We start from the raw sequence: 26,591 nt of genomic DNA on the forward strand, positions 1-26,591 counted from the left end.
CTATTCACACCTTCAGGCCAGTGGACACTCTTTCAATGATGAGGATGTGCACATCCTGGACAGGGAGGAACGCTGGTTTAAGCGCGGAGTCAAGGAGGCCATTTACATGAAAAGGGAAAGACCATCTCTGAATCGAGGAGGGGGCCTAAGGGTACATCTGTCACCATCTTATAATGCTGTGATTGCAGCCATCCCTCAACTCTCTGTGAACGGTACTCATGGTCTTTGATCAATGGTCATGACAACTTGCATATTTATGATCAAGGAACTGACCTCACAGCCCATTGTTCCTTCAGTGGGCTGGTTTTAGATATTGTGGAAATGTACTGTTTATAAGATTGGGGAAACCTGCAGTCAGCTGAGACTGAAGAAGTCACTTGGATTATCACGAAACGTTTCTCCCACTGAAAACGTCCAGATGAAGAGAATGAGCCTTTTGGGATTCATGTCATAAGGTTTCTAAAGTAGCCATGCATCATGCGGTCCTGCATATGACCATGTGTCAGAAAAGGAAATTAAAACTCCCAGTGATGCATTTAGAAACTTAGGACACATTGAGTGGACAGCGAGTTCAAGTGACCCTTTGCACTGCAGCAGAGGAGAGAAGCAACACCCTCGCAGAAACTCATGAGTCACATATTCTGTTATTTAACAAATACTGAAAGTCTACGCAGCAGCAGACTAACACTCAGTCTAAACTGACGGCTGCTTTGTCACGAGCTGAAAACAGTGAAATGTTGTCACGTGTCTGCAGATCTGCGTCTATAGACAGAGCGACACATGACGCCTCAGCTGCCTCCTCTCTCCTGCTCGCTCTCTCTCCGCATCTCTGCCTCCATCAGGACACGGAGCTCCGCCTCGGATGCTGCTGGAACTGTTTATCTGATTACCAGATACACGAGCTGCGCTTCCTTAAAGCGACACCCTGGCCTTAATTAATTACACTGCCAGAGAGAAAGAGAAAGAAGGAGAAGAGGAGAGAGAGACGCCGAGGATGCAGTGCCCACCTCCTCCCTGCAGGATGCCGCGAGCCGCCGCTTCATCTCCTGCCTCGAGGTTATGAACTGTAATCTGACCCTGCACGCCAGCAGGAAGACCCCCTCCTCTTCCTCCTCCTCCCCCCTCCTCTCCATCCTGGGATACATCCACGATCAGTGTGTCACGCGGGTTTTTCTTCCGCTTTCTCTCTGCATCACGCTCAGCTGATGAAACTGGCAGCAAACGCGCGTCCCTACAGCCTGCACGGCATCTATGGAAGGCGTTTTTAGGTCCGCGTGTGAGCGTCCTCTCTGCTGTGCTGGCGGCCTTCCTGTGTTTCTGCACTCCTGTTTCGCCGCTGGTACTTTTCCGCTCGCACGCAGCAGATGAAACCCCGACTCCCTGCCTCTGCGCTTCCTCCCCGCGTGGGCTCTGAGACCTGCGTCAAGCGCGCCTCGTCCTCTCCGCGCCCCCGCCGTCGCCGTGCCGCTGATGCGGTGCGCCTGGGTGCTCGCTTTCTCCTCGTCCTGGCCGGTTCCTGATCCTCTGGGCCGGAGGGCCAGCCTCCTCCATCGGGGCAGGATGGTACGGTTTGTGAGCGCGCTGGGGCTCGTCATATTCAGCGTGGCGCTGCTCATCCTGTCTCTCATCAGCTATGTCTCCATCAAGAAGGACTTCCTGTTCAGCACCCCGAGATATGGACACAACGGCGGACCCAGGATGTACATGTTCCACGCGGGGTTTCGGTGAGTCCAGGCCAGGCTGTGGACCTGCAGGTTGTTTGGATCGCAGCAGCTGAGTGTTTGCTTTTTATTTTTGCATCAGTAAGAAACCGTTTTTTGGCGTTGGTCACACTCAGGCGAAGGCCTCTCTGCTGGGTGAGGCCTGCCTGCTTTTTCATTTTTACTCAAGCTCATTTCCATAATTTACACTCAAGAATGTCCAGAAGTATGTGGACACCACATTCCCGTAAATAGCCTACATTGTAAATGTAAACAATGTCCACGAATTTAAAGTTGAATTAATACACTTAAACATCTTTGAACCTTAACCTTCTCACTCATTTTTGTGTCCACACACTTGAGCTTTAAATGTTTCATTTCATTTTTTTCTGAGTAATGAATAACTGCAGTTTTTATGACTTCCTCTTTGGGTTCAGTAATTTAGTAAATCTGTGCAGTGGGTCTTAGTCAGAGGGGAAGCATTTAAAACAGTGTAACCAAGGAGGAAGTGCTAAAATCTGCTGTTCCTCCTACTTAAGTAACTGCTGACTTTGGAGTCAGTCTGCTTAAGGAAAGACTCCAGTCTTTTCGGTTTTGCTAAAGTAATAACTCCAGTAAGGACATTGTTAAAGACACGAGAAACAAAACTCTTATAATGACTCAGCAGTCTCAGAGAGTGTCCATGTTGTTGTTCAAAACTGTAGCTGTGTGTATTAATGTAAGGAATTCAAATTAAAGAAGATACTCTAACTCACCCGGGTGACCTTTACTTAGTTTTTGAAACATGTTGTACTTCTTAAGTCTAGCTTGTCTTGCACTTTTTTCTGGTTTAGACTTGAGATCCTGATTTACAGTGACGGAAAACCACAGTGTTAAAGCATACAGTTATACAACCCCAATTCCTCAAAAGTTGTGAATCTGTGTAAAGTGTAAATAAAAAAATAATAACATGATTTACAAATCTCATAAACACAAATCTAATCTAATGTTTAAACTGATCCAAGACTGGATAAGAAACATATTAGCTCATTTTGAATTTGATGGAAGGAACATGTCTCATGGTCATGCTTAACTCTGTAGCATCCCCACTACTTTTAACATTGGTCTGTAACTGTCTGGGAACTGTCAGTTCCCAGACAGTTACAGACCAATGTTAAAACATCCATCCATCCATCCATCCATCCATCCATCCATCCATCCATCCATCCATCCATCCATCCATCCATCCATCCGTCCATCCATCAGGTGACAGTATTCCAGACATATTTTTCTCCAGCCACAGTTTCTCCTGTGGATCCTGGGGTGCTCCCCGGCCAGACGCAAAATATAATCTCTCCAGAAGGTTTTAGGACTACCCTGGGTTTTCACCCCAGTGCCCAGGAGGCATCCTATTGAGATGCCATACCCACCTTAGCCAGTACCTTCTGACATGGAGCAGCCGCTGTACTTAAGATTCTTCTGGAAGTCTGAACCTCTTACCTTTCCGTCACCTGACTATAATATCCCAAGATACTTGAACTTCCTTGCAACTCCCTTGCTTGAGGCAACTTCTCAGTTTTGGGTTTTATAAACTGCTCTCACCTTTTCTGTTTTGTCTCTTATGTGATAAGATTAATGCCACTTATGTCTGACAGTCAGCACAGGAAACAGCTGACATATCTCCCTAAAGTTGAAAAAAACAAACAAAAACAAAACCCACATGAGATCCATAACGAATATATTTATATAACTGAAAAGAGAACATCTATCTCTATGTGAAAGAACAGGAGCATGACTTCCTCTCTCTTCTGTTAAATTTCCAGGAAGTCAAGGCTACAGTTTCTAGCACCTGTTTAACAAAAATAGCAGCATGCTCTTCCTCCAAAATCTAAAATTATTTTCACTACAGATGTTGCTACAGATTAAATTTATAGCCTCCCGTTTCCCCGTCTTCATTCTAAGGTCAACTAAACTAAGAAAAGTCGAAACGGGGTCCACAGGCCCACACAGCGTGGTACATCCTGTTTACTGCTAATGCTACGCCTGTACTTGCAAGTGCAGGTGGGACTTCTGTATCACCCCCTGATTAGGTGAAAACAGATGATGGTGGCAATTTGATCAAAACACTGCAGAGTTGGTTCAGCTTAACATTTTCTATCAAAGTGTCCGTTTGTTATTGATCAATTTGCAGTTAATACACCGTAGAATGACACTGACTGCTTCCTAACTCATCACTGGTGGAAGGCGTTTTTTCCCCCACTGAATAAGGAGACAGCTTTGTCCTAATAAACCGATCTAAATGTGGTACACGTCAGTGTGTTTTCCAGTCAGTGTGAGTGTGTGTCAGCCTGAAGAAAAACAGGGCATCTGTCACTTAATCCCACAGCTGTGAACTAGATCAGCACTTCTCACTCTCATTTAATTTTATAAGTTTTATTCTAATGAAGGAAGACGTACGTTTTGCTCTTATAAAAAAAACCCATTTGCATTCATCAGCCGCTTTATTACACCCAACAAACTACATGTTAATGCAAATATCTAAATCAGCCAGCTACATGTCAGCAATCCAGTGCATTTAGGCATGTAGACATAATCAAGATGACCTGCTGAAATCCAAACCAAGCATCAGAATGGTGAAGAAAGGTCATAAAGTGAATTTGAATGTGGCATGGTTTTTGTGTTGTCAGACAGGCTGGTCTGAGTATTTTAGAAAGTTCTGATCTGCTGGGATTTAACTGCACAACCATCTCTAGGGTCTGCAGAGAATGGTTTGAAAAAGAGAAAATATCCAGAGAGTGGCAGTTCTCTGGGTGAAAATACCTTGTTAATGCCAGCAGCAGAAGACAGGGTGTCACTCCTCTCAAATAATAAGAAGAATCTGAGGCTACAATTTGCACAGAATGTTAGAAAAACATTGACTTGTCTGATTAGTCTGGATTCTGTTGTGGTGTCTGGATGAAACGGTCAGAATTTAGTGTAAACAACGTGAAAATATGGATCCGACCTGTCTCTGATCAATGGTTCAGACTGATGGTGGTGATAGTAGTGGTGGAATAGTGTTGTGGATATTTTCTTGCCACACTTAGAGCCCCTCAGTATGTACTGATCATTATGTAAACGCCACAGGCCACCTGAGTATTGTTGTTTATCATGACCATCCCTTTATAAGTACAATGTACCATCTTCTGATGGCTGCTTCCAGCAGGATAACGCAAAATGTCACAAAGCTCATTTGTGCCGCAAAGAATTAAAGCAGTTCGGAAGGTAAAGGGGTGTCCAAACTACAATATCAAGGTGTACCTAATAAGGAGTGTATATTCCCAGTGTTTACGCAGGACTTCTGGCTAATATATGAACCAAAGACATCAGCGGGTTCATCATAAGTGGTTTATTTAGTCATCAGTCATTTAGACACACTCAGATTACAAAGTTCTCTCAGATTTGACCTCATCTGTCTCCAAATTCCAGGTTTTATACTAATTCTACACCAGTAATGTGTTCATTGTATAAAAGTGGCAAAATTGATGTAAATCCTCATACAAGCCAGTATTACAGCTACTGTCAGGTTTGTCTTTAAAACATTATTCCTCATAAAGACTGATTATAAACATTAAGGATTAGCTTGAGTTACATTTACTGCAGGAACTTACAGTCTAAATACAATGTAAAGTGCATTTCCACAACATTAATTCCATCAGTACAACAACATGTCATCAGTCATGTCACACTCGCTGCTCTGTAGCTTCCAAATTATCTCTCCTCCTCAGTGTTAGGCTGATCTTCCTACAGATGTTTCACATTCAGTAAGGGGGGTGGGGAGTATTTTGTGAGCCGCTGGAAAGGTTTTAAAGTGAAACATCTGTGCAGAAAGTAAAACATCCTAATAAATAAGCTGTCTCCCTACGGTGGCCCCTAGAGACAAAGCATGTACAAACTCCAAAACACTTACAAATTCCAAATAGCACACACAAACTCCAAAACACGTACAAAATCCAAAACACATGCAAAATCCAAAACATGTGCAAACTTCAAATCCAGGACGCTAGGGGCAGTGTTGAACTCGATTTGCAAAATAAACGGCAAGTTTGTTGCAAACACATAGGCTCTAGTCTCCCTCGCGCTTCCCAGGTTGCCTAGCAACCATGATACTAACAGCTGGAAACGTGTCATACAACTTTGTTTGACAGAAATGAAGGAGAACATTTTTTTCATTTGTTTGTTTGTTTCTACAAGAGCTTTGTGTGATTTGATAAGTATCTGAGGCTGAGACCACAGGACAGTAAAACATGATTTTTGGGCTTCATTTCTGTACTGAACAGTCATTTAAGATTAGATAGTAAATAACAATTAGCTAATGTTGTTCATGAGACTAAAGTCATATCACTTTGGTAATGTAAATATAATATGGACAATATTATGGTTATTATATTAGTCATTATTAGGTATTACAGCAGTGAACATGAACTCTGTGTCAAATACTGAGCCTCAGTACAGATTCAAGTTGCAGTTATTTACATGTCTTATCACCTTAAATGTTCACTGCCAAATTTATTTGCCACTGAAGCAGAAGGATGGCATCTGAATAAAACCTCTCTTGACATGCCTAGATGACATTAAAGCTTGGTTGGCTCTAAACTTTTTAAATTTGAATGAAAACAAAACAGATTTGTTGGTGTTTGGACCCAGTGGCCCCTGTGAGTCCTCTTCTATTGATTTAGAACCCCTCGAAGTTTATTTTAAACCTGTTGTTACTGCCCTTGGTTTTAAGTTGGACCAGTCCATTTTTATCATTTAAGGCGACTGGCAAGAGTGAAATCTTTTCTTCCTAGGCAGCACTTTGAAACCGTGATCCATGCTTTTATTTCTTCCCCTGTGGACTACTGTAATGCACTTTATGTGGGGGTCAGTCAGTTGTTACTCTGACATCTGCAGCTGGTTCAAAATGTATATTGACAGTGCATATATAGGTGTATCATATATAAGAGACAAATGTTGTTCCTTCAGTATGTTGGCATTACTAAATTTGGCTCAATGCTTACATACATGTGTAAAAAGAAAATGTAAAAGCTGTGATAACTGTTTCTGATAGAATGAAGAGTAGACTGATATATGAAATATTCCTTTGAGAAAATCAGATCATGTCATAACTGCTTTAAGTCATACAGAATAGATATCAGAGCCTTAAACAGGCTGGCTTCTGCTAAATGGGTCAAACTGGGCAGAAAGTCTACAAACACATAACATCCTTATAGAATATGATGTAACACTATAGATCAACTTACCTCAGAATATATAAAGCATATAAACAATTACAGCAATATGATGCAACAAACACAGCAGTGCTACTGATCCAAAATACTCAAAGCTTCATAGAACTGAAACAAACATTTATTTTTAGGTCCATTCTGCTGCTGATACATACTTTAGGTTTCTGAACATTAAACTTGTTGCTGCCTTTCATAGTGTGTAACCTGAAGGCCCTGAGTACTTTCTCCCACACTGAAAACACTGGGAGGATACAATTATTTGAACATTACCTAATAAGACTGATTCAGGACAGACAATTAGTTATTTTAAACTTTTCTAGCAGTCCTTCAAAAACAGGGAACAGTCTGTCTATTCTCTCCATCTGTCAGCTGCTGCTGGCTCTTCCTCCTCCTCTTCCTCACACACTGTTGAGTTTGTCCTGGTGGATCATCAGGGGTGCAAAGCCTCACAGATGATGTGCAGCAGTGGGTCCCTCAGTCTGTCCTCACTCTGGACACTTGCAGTTGTCACACATAGAAATCAAATGTGTGATAAGCTGCAGGATTCAAACACAAGTGTAACTTATAAACACATGTTCATACTTTTATTCCACAATCAGAGAGAAAGAAAAAGAGAGAGAGTGCAGGACAGACAGACAGGTTAAAGTCTCAGGTGTATACACTGCTACAATACAGCACAAAAGAAGGAGGATTTAGTGTTTGTGTTATTACGAGTGCTAAACAAGAACAGTGCCCAGATGGTACAGTGGACACATGTGTGACTCCTGTGATTAAAGCATCTTTCTTTCAGCTTAACGAGTGAACCGTCAGCTGACTGACATGACTGACTTTAATTACGCATAAAATCATCAGATTCTCTGTAAGATTAAAGTCAGCTATTGAACGGCGAATATTTTGAAGTGAAGGCTTTAAAACCAAGTTAGTACAAACATCGCTAATGTCACATAACTTTCCCGACATGTTGCCAACAGTAATGTTTTAATGTTCATCATTATAAAAACATTTGCGCTTAAATAAGTGACATAATATTCAGTACTTACTTCTGAAAGTTTACTCTTCGTCCGCTCCGCTTCCGCCGTTTTTTTTCCGGCAAAATTATCCACACCACCGCCGCGCTATGAAGTCTGGGATATGTTGGGCCATGAAGGCTACACCGACCCATCCTTAAAATTCAGGGGAATTAAGGATACATTTGAGGGCCGCATTTCGAGCAGCCTTTGAATTGGGACAGCCTTCGTCGTGTTGCTGTGACGTAATCGGCCTTAAAATGCGACCTTTAAGGCTGCAGACCCCAAATCCGGTCATTGGTACTTCCTGGCTTGTGTAGTTACTAGGTAGCAAAAGCTCAACACTGCTCCTAGCGTCCTGGAGCACTTCCGTTGTGTTTTGGGGTTTGCATGTGTTTTGGAGTTTGCGCGTGTTTCGGGGGTTTGCACGTGTTTTGGAGTTTGTAAGTGTTTTGTATTTTGTACGTGTTTTGGATTTTGCATGTTTTTTGTATTTTGTAAGTGTTTTGGAGCTTGCATGTGTTTTGGAGTTTGTAAGTGTTTTGGAGTTTGTACATGCTTTGTCTCTAGGGGCCACCGTAGGGTCTCCTGTATACAGTGCTTAACACATTCATTAAACCACCAACAAATGTAAAGTTTATACCACAGCTGCCCTAAATTGTCAGTAGTGGTAATTACCAAAAATCATTTTTATATTTCTGATACCATCAATACACCTGTGTGCACAAGCTGTTAATCAAAATTATATTTTTAATTCTAAAATATTATTATTGCTATCCCTGAAATTTCAAATGTACACCTAAAAATAGTAAAGCACATTATTATTATTTTATCAAGATTACAGTTTTACTTGATTACTTACTTCCTGAAAAGAAAAAAATGTTTTAGTGGTTGAATGTTATTTGTGATTAATTTGGAATTTTTCAGAGAGATCGGCCATAAAAAAAAAAATTCAAATAATTTTTTTTAGTTTTAAACAAGTTTTTGAAATATCACACACACACACACACACACACACACACACACACACACACACACACACACACACACACACACACACACACACACACACGCTTTGTCCAAATATTTATAGTGTTCTGTTTGAAAACTGCATTTGAAAGCACAATTTCCTTTTAGCATTAGTTGTGATGCAAAAGTACAGAAACTTTGCTCATAAAAAAGTGAAGTGAAAAAACCTGAGATTAACTTGGGGGATGTCCCCTTCCAGGTCATCTCTTTGTGCAGCTTTGCACAGCTTCCTGCATAGCTCCTTTCCATTTTTCACCATTCACTCGTCTTAGATTTGATGATTAGAGCTAAAACTCTACCTCCGACCCCATGAACACAAAGTGGTCCACACAGCCCAGACCTTGGAGGTGGCCAGGTGTGCTCAGTTTTCTAAACTGGATTCCCAGCAAGGGAATGTGGTGTGGTTTGCTTCCAATCAGTCACACTGGCACCACCTGGGCCCAGTCTAACAGTGCTATAAGCCCTCAGTGTGGTTCTCCTCCCTCAGCCACCTTTTGGATGTTGTTTGGTCTTTTATTTGATTTTCTACACTACACCATACACCATTTCTTTACTCAAGCAATCATTTATACCACTGATTGCATTGATTACACACACCAGTTCAAGTTCTTTCCTTGTTTCCTAAATTTGAAATAGTTTAATTGGCATTTGTGTGCATCCCCCTTGTGAGATTTCACACCAATGCTGGAGAACTAGAGCCCATACAAGTAGCAAACAAAAACCTGGATGATATCGAGGACTACCACAACAGTGGCCTGGCCAGCAGTTGGTGTGGACCGGGGATGGCTGGTCAGCAGCTACTGATTGACAGACCTGATGGATAAAAATATAACTAAGAAAGAATGATAAAAAAGTCACCAAATATACAAGTGTGTGTGAAACAATGAACCACAGTCTAATGCACTTAAAAAGGTGTTGACATTTTTCTGTCCAGTCACGCAGCAGACAGTCATTTATCTTAGAATATGAACAGAAAACATCAGGAGCTGCTTTTCACAAAGACTGATGGCAGAAATCACCTGTGCTAAAAAAAAAAAAAAAAAAGGAAGAAGAAGCAGGTTTTAGTAGGGACAGTGCAGCTGAGCTCCACAGAAATCTGTAAATCTTTGCTGTCCGACATGTTGGGTCATGTGCGATGTTCAAACAGCGCAGGTCTGATGAGGGCTCTGTAGGCCGGCCGGCCGTCCTTGGCTGATTTGATTTACAACACGAGTGCCGCATTCATTTTCCTCCCGCCTGTAATAATTTTCCCCCTCGCTTGCTACCATCGCAGGCCAAGGTTACGCTCAGAGTGAGTTAGATGTGGAGCAGAGCAGCATTTTTAAAAGAAAGCAGTTTGTTAGTGGACAAGTTTCTTGTCATGTTGTTGCAGCGTGAGCCCTAATTTATCATCAGGAACTTGGTGATTGCTCTGATCACTGTGCAGCCATATTGGATGGAGAAGGTTTTAGTCCATGTCATGGACTTTCTGCCTGCCAATCAATATTACAATTCAAATGATATTAGTTATCTTTGCTGTTATATCTTAATCAGGAAGAAAATGTCACTAGTTTCTCATTGCTTTCTTTCTGAAGAGGAATGAAAGCAATGCCACAGCTTCTGAAAGTAAATCATGCCGATGAGCTGTTTTGTTAAGATATAAATAATCTCAAGGTTTCAAGCTATCTCTCAAATCACCTGCTTTGTATACAGTAACAAACATAGCTAGATGCAGGGAGCTATAGTTATGGAGCTTTTCTTTTTTTGCATAGTCTCTACATGTGATGTAATCTCAACCAAGAGCTATCTCACTCAAAACCACATGTACCACCAGCCTCTTAGTTGTACTCGCTGAAACATCAGAGGGTTAAAAACATCTTTCAGACTCTTGTAACCGATCCATTTTGCCAATGTGGAAGTTTCTTAGAAAAAAAAATGTACCGCTGTTCTTGATTGAAAATGCCTGTTTTCACTTTCCCATTACAGTGAAAGTATTTTGTTTAAATCTGTGCTTTGTTGTGTGTGATGATTGGAGGTCTTCTTATTTTTGATACTGCTGTCACAGTTATAAATGTGCTGTTGAGCCATTTAGATGATTTGCGGTGAGTATTTGAAACGCACTATAGCCTCTGCATGCCTGGTCTCCAGCTCCAAAGTGGTGGGTGTCATTTGAAATGTCAATGAAGAACGAGTGAGTTATTTATCTTTTCTTTTTGTTTCACGCCCCTCCTGCAGTGAGAGGCCACCTCGCAAACCCGACCTGAGGTGAATAAAGAGTGCTGATGCTAAAAACGGAAGGATGCAGTGCAAGCCTTTCTTTTTTTATATCCGGGTTTATGTCAATCACATATGTATCAAATGGGTATATGTATGTCAGTCGACTGCTGTTAAAGCTTGACCTGCCAGCCTACTTACCATCTTTCAAGTCAAATCAAAATTAAGATCACGAATGCTCACTTGAGCCCTGTTAATGTTGTGGTGCTGAATTTGACATGGCATGAAGAAATGTACCATATATATATATGTATATATATATATATATATATATATATATATAAATTAGATGTATATTTGTATATTGTAACCTTACTCAGTTTAAGCAGAGGTTGCAAAATGATTCAGCATTTCATTGTAATCTGTGAGCATTATAATTTGAGCATACACAGCTAAATACATTCAAAAATAAGAAGTCTTACATACAAGCTTAGATCCTTTCCAACCTCCAGTTTGTAGAGCTTTAATGGTAAAAATTGTATTTCATGCTGATTCAGATTCAACTCCTAAACTGCAAAAAATGTCTGCAAAAATGTCAGATGCTACAGCAACGCCTGAGTTGCACAGACATAATAGAGGCCGAGCCACCAGTTCATTAGGGGAAAATGTGCATTCTCTAATTGGTGGCAAGTGACTAGGTGGCGGCAAAGAACTTCGTTATGATTGCTTTAGTTGCTAGCAGATTGTTGCCTGTAGTTTGCATGAAAGATGCCAACTTTTATAACTTTTATAACCTTTGGGGTTATGTCAGAAAGGGTATCTGGTTTTAAAGTCTAACAAAACAAATATGCAGAGCTACCTTGTGCTAATCTTGTGTTGCACTGTCTAGCTTCACTGCTGCTCAGAGAGTAGTTGGCAAGTGTTTGCAGACAGGTTGGTGTCTTCCATTCAAACTACAGGCAACCATCTGCTAGTGAAGAAAGCAGTCATAAGCTGTGTCCCAAAACGTAGGCTGCATCCTTCGGAGGGCACATTTGAAGGCCAATTACGTGACAGCCAGGCGACGAAGGCTGTCCCAATTCGTCGACTGCTTCAAATACGGCTCACAAATGCGTCCTTCATTTCCCCAAATTTGAAGGATGGGTCGGGTGTGTCCTTCGTGGCCCACCATATCCCAGAATAAATAGCACGGCTCAGCCAATTTCAGTTTCCAACAATGGCGGCCGCTACTAAGTTTTAATATTACTCTTATTGCTCTTTCTGGGTCACAAAATAAACTTTTAACATATTTTCAGACGACAAAGTAGCCATGTAAACTTCAAATATCTGCTTGGTTTATCAAGACATCGCATATTTGCAAAAGTGCTCCGACATTTTCGGAGACGTCTTTTACCCACCCGCTTGATAGCTAGCCGGGGGGTTCAATGGTCACTCGAGCCGGCAAGAGCAGCGGACTCCCAGCTTCATCGTTTTCAGACCCTGCTGTCTTTCACTACTCAGGTTAAACATGATATATAAGTCACTCGGATAACTTAAAAATGTAATTTTTTTTGAAGGCTAGACCGTCCCATTTCACAGCCTCGCACTTCCGGCCTTCTCGGTCTTCGAAGGACCCGGCCCAGGCTGGGTCCTCCGAAGGATGCGGCCTACGTTTTGTGACACAGCTATAGACTTTCAAAAATCTCAAGCAAACTCCATGCCAACTGGTCAGGGAGTGCATATTTTTCCCTAGCAACCAGTCATTACTGGCTTGCCTGGTAGGACAGTCCAAGTTACCTCTGTTGCTTTCTGGACTGTCCTAATGAAGTCACCTGCACGAACCTGGTTCTTCATGGAGGATAAACATCAAGGACTTCAAACAGTATTTGATCAACTATTATTTGCCTATGTCATACTAGAGACCTAAAATCTTGACATTTTGAAGTTTAGTCTGTGGCAGGAAACTAGTCTTAATGACTCAGTTTTCCCAGACAGGGATTAAGCCTTGGAATAAAACTTTCCAGTGGAGACCTTCATTGAATTTTTGTTTTAGTCTAGGCTTAATTCACTATATACAAAATGTCGAGTTTTCATTGCAAAAACCCGGTGTATAGAAATTCTTTTAAAATACTTACCTGATGAATCTCTTTGTTGAGTCTAGGTTTTATTACAAATGTTCAGGACGATTATCATTACCGAGAAATTAAAGTTGGGCCTTCTTGCACTGCAAATAAAAATGTTCATCTTAACACGTTTGTTTTGTCATTGATGTGAATCAGTGTTTTAAAAGCATCCCAAACACAGACACAGTGAATGAAACTGTATTAGGCTGAACAGTCAATATTTCCTCAATGTCACTATGAATAACTTGTTAAGATGGACAGAGTTGATGCAACTGTTTGGCCTTATTGCTCATTTTTCCACAGAATCCCGAAGAGTCTATTCTTTGACTAAACCAGATTCGCATGCAGGAAAGAGACTGAAAGTCTGCATTTACATTGAGCTGAGTGTAAATGAATGAGCTGTTTTTCACTGCAGCTGATTTCCAAATGAACAGAATGATAGATATTTGCAAAATGGCTCTTTAAAGTCTTGCACATTTCAGTAAGTTTCTTTTGGAAGCATTTTAGCTTTGTGGAGAAAAAGACAAAATCTGATTTATGAATGGAGAGTTCCCATCTACAGTTCCTGTCTTATTTATATTTTCATGTAATAGTTTTAGCCATATTGTTTTTGTTACTTTTATTAAAACATCACTGTAAAGAAGTTGTGAAAAAACACCAGCTGACAATCAGACAGGTTTTTAAACAATTCAGCATTTTTGGTTCCAGGTATTTGCCCAACTAAATATCATTGAGTATTTGTGGCTGTAGCAAGAAAGGCTGGCATGCATGCTGCATGCACGAGGTGCGATCAAAAGATGCTTGGCCATATCAGTGCAGTCCCTACTCATTAACTGGACTACTGGCCAGATTTGCATCCCTGCAACTTCATCTTTCTTAAACTTTCTTAAAAATGCAAATAAAAGTGGAATGACTAAAGTTTTGACACAGTGGAAGAAATCAAGTGCTTATTGTAGAAGGAGTCATGCTGACCTTGATGGAAAGATTGTTCAAATTTGATTTTTATTGACTACCTTAGAACTTTCTGATCACACCTCACATACTTTGTGCAAGAAGACATAACGACATAACAGTGCAAGAAGCTGCTTCTCTGGATGGGCTCCAACTCCACCGCTTTGGACTGCTGCTAGTGACTGTAATCCATGTTCTGCTCTGCAGCTTTGGTGAGCTCAGTGTAGTGGCATCAGCTCCTTACCTTTTATGGATCACTGGGCAACACTCTGTAGTTGGTGGTATTGGACACTCTCTCTCCAGAACAGAACAACATTTACAGTCGCCAGCTGCAGTTCAAGGCACTTGTCGGTGTCTGAATGGTGCTGAGGACCCACCAGAGCACAAAGCTGACCAGCATGCAAGTGTTAAATGCTATATGAAAAAAAAACAAAACTCAAAACACTTGGGCACTCATACCAGTATAATATGCATGTTTGAAAAAAAAAAAAAGATTTCTTTAATAATTAGCTTATTCTTAAAAAACACGCCTGTTGACTTCATGTAAAGATATGCACAGGATGAATATTTCTGACACACTAAAAGTGTATTTAGTATATTTATTCTCAGACTGTTGCTGTACTATTGTACAGTTTCTAGTTTTATTCAGAAGCCACTAAGCCACAGTTTTTACTACCAAATAAAAATGTGTTTATATCCTGGCTTGGTCAAAACCTGCCTGATTGCCTGACTTTTTGTTATTATGTCCATTTGATGATATTCAAAGCTGCTTAATGGTTTACCAAAAAGCTAAAATGCTTCATAAAATATTTCTAAGTGCAACTGCATGATTTACTTTTATTAAAAAGAGGACCAAGTTAATTGACATGTCTCTGCCTCCTCTGTGCAGCTCCCAGTTGGCGATGAAGTATTTGGATCCAGCTTTTACTTCTCTGACCAACGCTCTCAGCGAGGACCTGCAGAACTCATCTAAATGGAGGCACAACAGCACTGCTTTTAACCAGCAGAGGTAGAACACACACACACACACGCACACACACACACACGCACGCACGCACGCACGCACGCGCGCACGCACGCACACACACACACACACACACACACACACACACACACACACAAACTGTCTCCTGCATTGGTTTCTGATGGTCTTGAAAGCTTAACATGCTTTTAGCACTCCCAACAGCAAGTGTTAGTTGTGAAAAAGTTTGCCACATTTTTTGTGTTAGTGAAAGCTTTGGGTAGCTGTTCAGAAACACTTCACTGAATCCGAGCCCAGTAACACTTCTGTTTACTGATTGTGGACCATTTTGAAACTCTTCTGGATTAGTGCAAGATATTTTTTGCTAAATGAAAGCATGAACTTAAAATTCATCTAGTAGATTTTTCTTTGTGGATAGGGCTGCTACTGACCTATATTCTACAATACAAAAACATACAAGTCCAAGCTATGTGTAGTCATAGCGAGTCACATTAAAGTCCAGAAGTTTGATGCTAATCTAAAGAAGTTTCAAGTCTGAAGTTAGAGCATCACTTAAGTCAGTTAAGTGTTTAGTCACATTTTAAAATACATCCTCCTGCTCTAAAACTGAAGGCACTTTTCTCAACAGACTCCTAACTGTTTAGTAGAGTTCGCTATCAGCCAATGAAGATACCTTAAACCTCTTAAGATTCTTTTTAATGGCCACCAGGGGGCAATACCTGTGGTTGCAAGAAAGATTTTTGATAAGAAGTCTCCGGGAAATTGGCCTTCTGACCTGACCTCAGTAAATAGTTTCTTGATGAGTTTATGGGCTTAGTCAAATAATAGTCTCAGATTTAGGTTACTCAAGGCAATCCTACAATCATATCTGCCTCTTGCTTCTCACATTTGGCTTCAAAAGACAAAGATGGTCATTATGAAAACACTCAGAGCCATCAAAGCAGGACTTTGGAACTGTGGTTGACATCATGTAGCTACATCCATTTTTTATACTATCTATGGTTACCACCAATTATCAGACCCAAATCTATTTGTGTCAAAATAGAGTTCAATGTGCCCACACAAATACAAGATACAGGGTAAGAACTCTGGTGCCAGCAAAGTGGAGGGAGGAGAGCCTTTCTTCCTGAAGATCGACTACATATCAGCTTCCAGTCCTACTGCCATCACCTTGTCTTGTTTATTTATTTTTGTCCACCTGGAACAACTCCCAGCACACTTTCGCTGCACATGCTTTTGTAGTGTTCTACCTGACTGACTTTCTCTGTGTTGTCTGTTGTAGCTAAAAAAAATCTCAACAAGGCAATATATTTCCATCTTGCAGGAAGGAGATCTCTCAGTACATCGACATACCCCACAACTTCACGCTGACTCGAGACTCAGTCCGAATCGGTCAGCTGATGCATTATGACTACTCCAGCCACAAATACGTCTTCTCCATCAGCGACAACTTTCGCTCTCTCCTCCCGGAGGTCTCACCAATCCTCAACAAGCACTATAACGTATGTGCTGTGATTGGCAACAGCGGCATCCTCACTGGCTCACGCTGTGGTCCCCAGATTGAGAAATACGACTTTGTCTTCCGCTGCAATTTTGCGCCGACTGAGATCTTTAAAAAAGATGTTGGGCGTCGCACCAACATGACGACCTTTAACCCCAGTATCCTGGAGAAATACTATAACAACTTACTAACTGTGCAGGACAGAAATAACTTCTTCCTTAGCCTGAAGAAGCTAGATGGCGCCATTCTGTGGATCCCGGCGTTTTTCTTCCACACGTCGGCCACAGTGACGAGAACGTTGGTGGACTTTTTTGTGGAGCATAAAGGTCAGCTCAAGGTCCAGCTCGCCTGGCCTGGAAACATCATGAAATATGTCAACAAGTAAGAAAAAGCAGACTATTAAAGTACATTCAGGTGTTAAATCATTAATATCTAGTACGTCATCAGTCCACATCTCCACATGTGATCACTATGTCATTAGTAGCAGTAAAACATTTTATAACTCTACTCATTAAAAATAAAGATGTATACTTAATATAAATTTGGCTGATCTCCTCTTCAGTGTCTTCTCCATGTGCACCTCTGGACCTCTTCCAGATGAGGAATTTGCACTTATATTTGTATGTCTGTGACGTACACTGTATTGTCTTCATTGTGTTATATACAAACAAAAACTCTACAACTTTAGTTTCACATTAATGAAGACTTCAAAAAGCCAAGCCGGAAGAGGAACAGAGCTGCATAAGGAGGCAACCCTGATGGCCAAGACTGGCCAAATTAGGACTGGCCATCATTTCTGTGTGGAGTATCCTGAAGGGAATAAATGGTTAAGAAGATAGGGGGATGGTTTTAAGTCAGGAGTCTGTGTGGACAGATTTGTTTTTGAATATAACCCCCCAGTGGCCGTTAGATGAACTGCAGTTTTGGCCTTTTATTTTCTGAGGTTGTAGCTGAGTTTTTACAAATTTTGTTCTAGGGTACATATTTGTGTTCACAGTAATGAGGAAACATGTTCTTCAGTCCAACAACGCAATTTATTGATGACTTTAATAGTTTTTGGACAACAGTAGGGTTGTTGGCTGATAGATTAATTTCTGGATTTTGGTCTTTAATTGATTTGTTTGACAAGGAAATCTCCATCATCAACGTGAACATTAGGTTTACTAGATAACTTTTTTCTAAATATGTCTTGTCATTGTCATTGGTAATTATTTACCTTTTACCTATGATGATACTCACATTTCATAAGGTTGTCAAAGTGACCTGTTGAAGTTCAAACTGAGCACCAGAATGTGGAAGAAAGGTGATTTATCTGATGCTGAACGTGGCATGGCTGTTGGTACCAGACGGGCTCTGAGATTTTGGAAACTGCTGATTTGTGATTTTTTTTTTCCAAACAACCATCTCTAGGGTTTCACATTATCGATAATGTTAGTAGATCAATATAGACTAAAATCTAAAGGAATGGTTCCAGTATGTTTTTGAATCTATGCCATGAAGGATTAAGGCAGTTCTGAAGGTAAAATGGGGTCCAACCCACTACTTGAATTAATCTCTGAGTTTATTGCATAGCTCATTAAGATTAACAGCTGATCAAATTCGGTGCTTTCTGCTTGTTAAAAATGGACATGCTCACAACTGGATTTCATTTCCGCCCGGTTAGCTTGGTCGTCCCTGTCTCTTAGCATTTAAAGGCTGTAGCTATTTGTGCTTTCTCTCTGTCTGTGTTTTTAAATGTCCCTCATCCACCTCAATCCTGTTTAAAGAAACTAGTAGAAACTGGCTGACACGTGGCTGTTTTGTATTGAGCTGTATTCTATATGTCAAAAGAGGAGATTTAGGCTCCAAAGCCGGATTATAAGGAAACAGCTATTTAGTGAAAGGTATGGCACACAGCTGTAACAGTGTGTGTGGAGAGAGGGGGATTTAAGTTGGGTTCTTAGTGTTGTAGTGGCAGAATAGGGCTGCCCGTACAGTAGTCTAATCTTTACCAATCCCATTAAGTCTACCTGCTCTGGAAGAATTACCACTTTTAAGCAGCTCAGACGGCTTTCAGCGCTGTAAGGACTCTTGAAGCCGCTTTTGTTTAGGCCAGTTTGGAGAGTTTCCCCCTTTGTGATTCTTCAGAGCAAAACTGCCACATTAAAGCTTCAGCAGATTATGTCCTATCAATAGAGTCCTATTTTCAGAATTTTTGGGAATGATTTCTAGAAAAAAGCAGACAAAAGTGGACAGGATGATATTCCTTTATCTCCGTTTACCAAAATTCAGGTTTTTGCCTAAACTGTTCAAAACAAGGGGGAAATAACTAGGAACAAAAGCAGGAAGTCGATGCTAAAAAGGATCAAAACACAGCAAAAACATTGCAAAAAAAGTACAAGGAACATGTCACAGATAAACTCAGTGGTTTGTTGCAAATCCTTGATTCTAATATTCTTTAATTCTAATAATCGCTTTGCATTTATTTGCCACTTAGTTATTAGGTCATAGCATTTTTCAAGTGTTTAATAGTAAAAGTGATATAATTCACTTTAAGAGTGAATAAATAAAGTTGTGAGTGCCTGAATTATTAATTTAATCTGTGACCAGTCTCTTGTCATTCATACTCCACAGCTACTGGAAAACCAAGCAGCTGTCGCCGAAGCGCCTGAGCACAGGCATTCTGATGTACACGCTGGCTTCTTCCATGTGTGACCAGATCCACCTGTACGGTTTCTGGCCCTTTGGCTGGGACCCGAACACAGGCAAAGAGCTCCCCTACCACTACTACGACAAGAAGGGCACCAAATTCACCACCAAGTGGCAGGAGTCCCACCAGCTGCCAGCCGAGTTTAAACTCCTCTACAAGATGCACACAGAAGGACTGCTGAAGCTCTCCCTCTCCCACTGTGCTTAGGGATAAAACTGTGGCAGGTACTGTGCTCCTTCAGGCTCCGATCCAGCACTTCCACTGGCCGGAATTACAGAAAGGGTGAGACAAGCAAAGTTGGGACTCCTGCCGTTTAGTCAAAGGCAACAGCTTGACTGTAAGGCTGAGTTGGTGCAGTGGAGATCAGTCTGAGATATCAGAGCAAAGGCTCGTAATCGTGTGCTCAAGATGAACTGTGACAGCTCAATAAACAAGCAGTGTGTTAATTTTCTACTGCTCATAAATCTACAGCTGAACAGCACTGCGTTTAGTTTCATTTTACCACAAAAAGGTGGACTGTCATACAAAAGCTGGTCTTCAGACGAGTGTCACAGTGCTGAATCATTTAATAGCTTTTTAATTGCAGTCGTGGTCTTTCACAGAGCTAATGCAGACACATGCAACATAAAACTGCTCCATCCAGAAATGACAGCATGTAGGCCAATCAGATTCAAGCACATAGATCCAGGCATGGCAAAAAACATGATTTTGTGGCTGTTTTCAAAAATTGCAAAGTGCTGTCTTACGTTCGTTATATATTATAATAAACAGCCGTGTGGCGCTGGGGTTTGGTAAACCCTCAAACTCAGAGCTCTGACATTTTGGGTTTTTTTTTTCTTTGGTTTCTTTGCTGTTTTTGGTCTGAAAACAACAATGCTGGGATCATCCGCATGTCAGGGACCACACTGACAAAGTCTGGAGGTTGGATGTATGCAGGGTCCTGACAATATCCTAGATTTTATTTTTGCACATTAGAGTCATATTAAGAAAAGAAGATGAAGCTTGATGAAGATGATGATGAGATCAGAATACACAGTATTTTGCCTTTGACCAAGATACATTATCAGTCTACATATCTTTCTGTTTTCAAAACTTCTACAGTGCCACATACAAAGGAGAACAAAAGGAGGGACCAGGTTTGGCTTTCTTTGCTCCACCTGACAGCTCCAACATCATTATCAGTCTTTCCTTTTGCCATGTCTGCTGTTGTGCTATATATATATATATAAGAACGCTCAGTCTCTATATTTAGCACAGTGAAAGGATATAGTAGATCCTACAGTAGTGCAATCGGTGCCTGGAGAAGTCTCTTTTTTGTTTATTTAAGCAGCAGGCATGATATAGTATAAACGCCCTGTGCTACAAGCACTAAAGTATGAAAAAACTTATTGCATTTGCACTTCACTCTCCAAAAACGAAGTAGTATTTTACATATATTCACTTAACTCTATCTGAGTTTGTGTCCATCTGATGAATACAAATCAATTTTTCTTTCTCCTTTTAGTCTCATTAGCTCATTCCTTATTCCCGTTTCTACCCTGCTGTTTTTATTTGTTTGTTGCGTATGAGTGGTTTGATAACCTTTGATTTCTAAAGTGAACCTACTGCTAATGTTAGAGCTATAAACAGAGTAAACCGTGGAGTTAACGTCACTTTAAAAGATCTACTTTTAAAACAAATAACTATACGTTTCATAGGGATAGTAGGGCTGAGTGATTCTTTTGAATATCATTTAGGAAAAACAAGATAATTGGATTAAGTGTTGGAGATGGAGCCAAGACGATGAAAAGAGCTACTTTGGTCAATACAATTTCTGTAGAAGTAAATTATGACAAGGTTTAGGAAAGGCTAGAAGCTCTGAAAGGCAGGTTGGTACAAAGCAGAGTTTGCTTTGCAGTCAAAAGCAATTCAATTCTCTACAACTATTTAAAATATTTAAAATTATTTATTTATTTATTAAATTAAATAAATGCATGATTCTTGAATCAATAATCACATTAAATAATCACAATTACAAACAATCCCAAATCCCAGCTGATCTGTAAAGTTCAATCACAGACTGTATTTAAATGATGGAAATTGTGACGTCACAGTTGATTAGTGCGGCAAGGAAGCTAATTTACCATATTAACTTATTTTTTAAAAAAAACAACATAAATTCAGTATAACCTGAAACTACCAACTGAGCCAAGTCATAAGAAAAGTGTTCACTTCACATGGCAAGAAAGCCGAACTGCTGAAGTTGCCCCCGACTGGCTTTTAGAAATAATGTAGATTTAAGGTACTTCTGTATGGACCCAGAAGCTACATCCAGCTTTTTTAAATGCAGTTTAAGAGTCCAGCCCAGCTAGAAAGAAATAAAAAGACATTAATTTAAGGTGACTAATAAAAAGTTAATTTAAGATGCATCAGCAAAGCTTCTTCTTCTGCTTTTACATGGAAAATAGTTCCTATTATATTTTATTCAAGTCCTCTTTGATAGAAGTTGTGGCATTGTAGTGTAGTGCCTCCTGGATGACCACACGGGGCCTCGCCTTCTCCCTTTGATGATGAAATTTACATCACTTAAACCTTTTAGCTGCTTGTCTTTAGCATCGTGTTTTGGGCCGCGTACAATTCACCACTTTATGCCAGCAACAACGAGACTTTTTACAGACAATCAGATTGAGCCACGAAGACATTCAAGAGGGAATTAGCATTGTCAGCGCCATCGACACAATGTTAAAATTCTTGTTTGCTGTTTTGTAAAATGGGCTGTGTGGTGTTTAGATTTACCTTGTTACTCAGTAAAACAGTGAACCTGCCACAAGTGAATGGAAAGAGTTTAAAAATATAGTATAAGAATAAGATGTGTTTATATTTGTGTTTATTTATTAGTTTTTTTAAATCATGTCTAAATTTTATTTTGTGTAAAGGGACAACACTGGTAAATGTACAGGTTGTTCATTTTAGCAGGAAGACATGTGTTCCCTCTTCCATACTGTTTTTTTTTTTTAAAGAATGACGATGATGCAAGTCCAGATATTTGACTGACCACTGGTGGGTCCATTGAGACGCTGTTATTTTGAACCTTTACTGTTAGAAAATACTAGTAAGACAATGGAGAGAGCCTGAAGTGGTTTTAACCTCAACTTATGATCAAGAATCGGTAGATTAAAGGTCGTCACTGGCACGAGACTCTGTTGCTTATCTGTTGATGTAATTGTGGAGAGTTGAGACTTTAACATTGAAATAAGATAAAGTTATTATAAAGGGGTTTTTTGTGCTTACACAACAAAGTCTTTGTTTGTCGGCTTGTTCATTGGTTTTATAAAGTATAACAAGCACAAAGATAAGACAATTAAAATATAAATTTTCTTACTGTCATTAATCCCTGTTTGTAGTTGTTACAGAAATGTGCACATTTTTCACAATATATCCCAGGAGGCACTTTTCATTTCATGGGAAAAATCCACCATCGATGTAAAAGTTTTGGCACTCTTGGCTTTCCATACATATTTGCATCCACATACTCAGGTTTTTGTGAACAGGTACAGTTGGACAAACTTCTTTTATCATTACTTCCTTGAGTGTTTTGTGGTATGTTAATCTTTTTCTCTTTTTTTGCTGTTGCTTCTGTGTATGTGTGTTTACAAATCCATCAAATACTTTTTCATTTGTAGTTAATTAGAGATGATTTAAGACACCACATGCTACATGAGAGAAATTCCATCATAAGCATGTTTTGTTTTTAGGCACATCAAATATGAATTATAATTTTTTTTACATGCTTTTTATCTCCAAGGGAGAGTTGTGTCTTTGTGGATTTTTAATTTTTAACATTTTTTGAGTTTTGCAAAAATGAGGGAAACTGGGACTAATTTTGTAATCTGCAGCTTAATTTTTGCTGGATTTCACTTATTTTTCCTTTTAGTGTCCTAAAATTTTATTCCAGAAAGATTAAATATGATGTTTTAGGGAATTAAAGACATAGAGATTGTCGTTGTGAAGGTTATGCTATTTTCTGACTTGAGCTGAGTTTTACAAGATGTTCTCATGTTTTATTTTTGTCTTTTTTCTTCTTTCTTTTGTCATCTTTTATTTTTGTAGTGTAAAATAATAGTAAAATATCAGGTAACAGCTTTTACAGAATGTATTTTTTCGCATTGTGAATGAAACTGATGCCGGCTCCATTCACGTCCATGTCTTCAGAGACCAATGGAGGAAGATTCGTGCAGGAATAACATAAACTAGAACCACTTTTAGATATCATAAACAATATGCTGTAGATTTAATAATAAGTTTAAGTCATCCAGTACTTGAAAGAAACTATATCTACTCTGTATTTATTTCATTATTTAGTCATTAAATGAATTAAATGATCAGTTTGACAATGTGAGTGGTGTCTTCTTCTCCTTTGTTTGTTAAAAAGATGAAAACATCTTTTTCCTTCCTTAGTCAGCACAAACTGAAATAATTCTAAAGCTGGAAGCTGCTGACTGTGGTGGGAAAAATAATCTCGGTTCAGAAAATGCTCAACGTTATCAGCAGTAAACACTGATTTGTCCACGTCGCACAGAGTAAAACCCGCTCAGTGACCTTTAATCTACACGAGGGAGGACACGGAGGTCCGTGTGCCATCACACGTCGACACGTCTAACGCTGATGTGACTGCACATCATTGCCTTCCAGTGAAATTTTTATAACTGTTATGCAAAACAGGGCAACAAATGGCGATGCAGTGGATAGCTTTGTTGCCTCCCAGCAGGAATATCCTGGGCCTGGGACTTTGGAAGTTCTTCATTCGCCAGACCGGCGACGTGTCCAGGGTCCATCGTTTGCCTTATGACAGCTTTGATAGGCTTCAGTCTCACTACTACTTTGAATCAGATGAGTGGAAGAAAGTGAATGAGTGGATGGATACAAAACCCTGCACCAACTTACCTCTGCTTAAACAGCAAAACTGCAACTCATTCCAGCAGCCCGTGTCTCTGATCCAGAGTTTTTACAATTTTATCATTTTGTTTTTGAAATTGTTTTTTTTTGTTGTTGTCGCTGTGTATCTACACAGAGTTTATGTGTCACATGCTTTATGTTTAACATAGAAGCCAAATAGAAATATCTGATATAATGAATATTTGAATATTTGAATATTAATGATAAAAAAGCGTATTCAGTCACTCATTGAGACATTGAGAAAGTCCACTTCACTCGGCCACTGTGAGTGCACTACCTGTCAAAGTGCAATCAAATCACTGATTAAAGCTTAATTAGACAATACTCTTTGTTTCTGGACTGTTTTCAAAGTGCACTGCGATGGTGACTGAACTGTGCACAAATCCTCGCCTTGTTCATGGGTACCTGAATAGTTTTGAAGCCTGCCGGTATCTCATACATCAGCCCAGGTCTGGAATAACTAAAAAGCCTCCTTTGACAGTCTGTCCCACAAAATGCATAAACAGTACAAGAAAACAAAAGATGCAAAAGCCTCATATTTAAGTGAATGTATGTATATATTTGAGGCTGTATGTTTACTTGTGACCCTGTGTGGATTACAGAAAAACCCAAATAAATTCCAAATTGTGCATCCAAATCTTGTTTTTTAAAATCATTGAAGATGTATGCTGTGCAATCATTTCACTCAGGCAAAAGACATGAGATTCATACTCAAAATGAGGTTAGGTGTACTTAAAGGATGGATCAAATTATAACATAGGGATTACCATAAAACATGACAAACATAAACATAAACACAATTACAATTACTGCGGGTTATAATGGCATGTTTATAAAAAATAGTAAAAAAACCCAAAACAACAACAACCTTGTTAAAACTATGGAAAACTATGAAACTATTTAGGCCAAACCGTTTGGTACTAGGCTGTAAATACGCTTTTAGATGATGTAAATTTGGACATTTTAATCTGGAGGTGTGTGGAGATTCACTCACTTTTTGATCACTGGATTTTCGGCTCTGGGGTTTCCTCTCGAAGAAGCCTGAGAAAAGTAAGTGCAGGCCCCACAAAGAAACTCAACTTTCAGCACAACTGCTTAATCACTGAATTCAGTCTGGCATGGACCATAAGGATAATGTAAAAGTGACAATGATTCAACCTGTTCGGACCAAGTAAAGTCATGACATCAGTGATTTGCAGCACACTTCTGAGTCCAGAGTTTTCTAAACTGAAGCCTCGTTCTCTCTTCCTTCAGCATAAAATTTCCAACTGAATTCTTAAAAAATTGTTTCAGATCCAGATGTTTGGGACCCTACTCTCTTTCAACCATCATCACATAATTCCTTTATTTGTGTGTAACATGTGAGTTACAAAGCCCAACCTGAAGTCAGGCGCACAGTTTCTTGTGAAGGCTAAACAGGCCTCTTTCATCTACTAAACAGAAGGGAAGTAGTTTAATTCCTGCAATCCCCATTTTGAAGTGTCCTTGAGCAACATCCTAAACCCTAAATTGGCTTGATCATTGATTGGTGTGTTTAAAAGTGTTTAAAGACATTGAAAAATAAAGTGCTGTGTGAATGAATCAGTCTCCAAAAGCAAGAGTCCACAGTAGGAGCAGAGAACTGCAGTACAGCGTATCCCTCTGTCCCTAGAAAGTCCAAGTGAAATGTCTTCTTCCAACATATCCTGTACTTCACGAGTGTCCTCATTTATAAAGATATACATTTGATGAAAGTCACTTAAAATATCATCACATTTGCAGGATCTGATGTTTTCAAAGTGGTGTCATTTTATTTGTCTAAAATGCACACAGCAGTTCAAAGGCAAACACACAATGCAAACAGAAGTGATACGAGGCTGCGACGCCCTGCAGGCCGATACTCTGTGAACAGCAGAGGTCAAAGGTTGTCGAGGGTCTTCAGAACGACTGCAAAGCTGCTGAGAGGACGCTCAGAAAACAGCTGGATTTTAAAAGCTCTGCTTCAGGAAAGATTTCTGCACATTTACAGATATGCCACAAATACTTGTGAAGATGTTTAGGACACATTTTCATCTGAGATGAATCAGGATTCAGGAAACTAATAAAACTGTGATTAATTGCACTAGAGCTTTTTCGAATATCTGCCATAGACAAAGTTTAGGTATGATGAACAATAACAGGTCCAATAAGAAAATGTATTTCTGTATGAAACAAAAACAGTCCACTCACTCAAATAGACAAAAAAATAAATACATTTTGATTCCACAAAATAAGGCA

The 26,591-nt window shown here is 39.8% G+C and overlaps 1 protein-coding gene across 2 annotated transcripts; it reads left to right on the forward strand.

The window, feature by feature from the left end:
• The first annotated feature begins 777 nt into the window (after positions 1–777).
• st8sia3 (ST8 alpha-N-acetyl-neuraminide alpha-2,8-sialyltransferase 3) lies at positions 778–23,778 on the forward strand. 2 transcript variants are annotated; one of them, XM_004538530.5, is made up of 5 exons: positions 778–1,724; positions 11,197–11,226; positions 15,118–15,237; positions 16,535–17,092; positions 19,325–23,778. In XM_004538530.5, exons 1-5 carry the CDS (start codon positions 1,471–1,473, stop codon positions 19,605–19,607), a joined length of 1,245 nt encoding a protein of 414 aa, XP_004538587.1. In that variant the 5' UTR covers positions 778–1,470; the 3' UTR covers positions 19,608–23,778. The 2 variants fall into 2 exon arrangements, with proteins under 2 accessions (XP_004538587.1, XP_004538588.1); XM_004538531.5 differs by lacking the exon at positions 11,197–11,226.
• Positions 23,779–26,591: the final 2,813 nt, after the last annotated feature.

This window comes from Maylandia zebra, linkage group LG7, assembly GCF_041146795.1.
Source record: "Maylandia zebra isolate NMK-2024a linkage group LG7, Mzebra_GT3a, whole genome shotgun sequence".
NCBI lineage: Eukaryota > Metazoa > Chordata > Actinopteri > Cichliformes > Cichlidae > Maylandia > Maylandia zebra.

Bases quoted from the DNA above. Each gene is read 5' to 3' on its own strand.
- st8sia3 (XM_004538530.5), top strand. From the start codon at position 1,471: ATGCGGTGCGCCTGGGTGCTCGCTTTCTCCTCGTCCTGGCCGGTTCCT. The intron at 1,725-11,196 runs GTGAGTCCAGGC...CCCCTCCTGCAG, and splicing joins ATGTTCCACGCGGGGTTTCG to TGAGAGGCCACCTCGCAAAC. The intron at 11,227-15,117 runs GTGAATAAAGAG...TCCTCTGTGCAG, and splicing joins CCTCGCAAACCCGACCTGAG to CTCCCAGTTGGCGATGAAGT.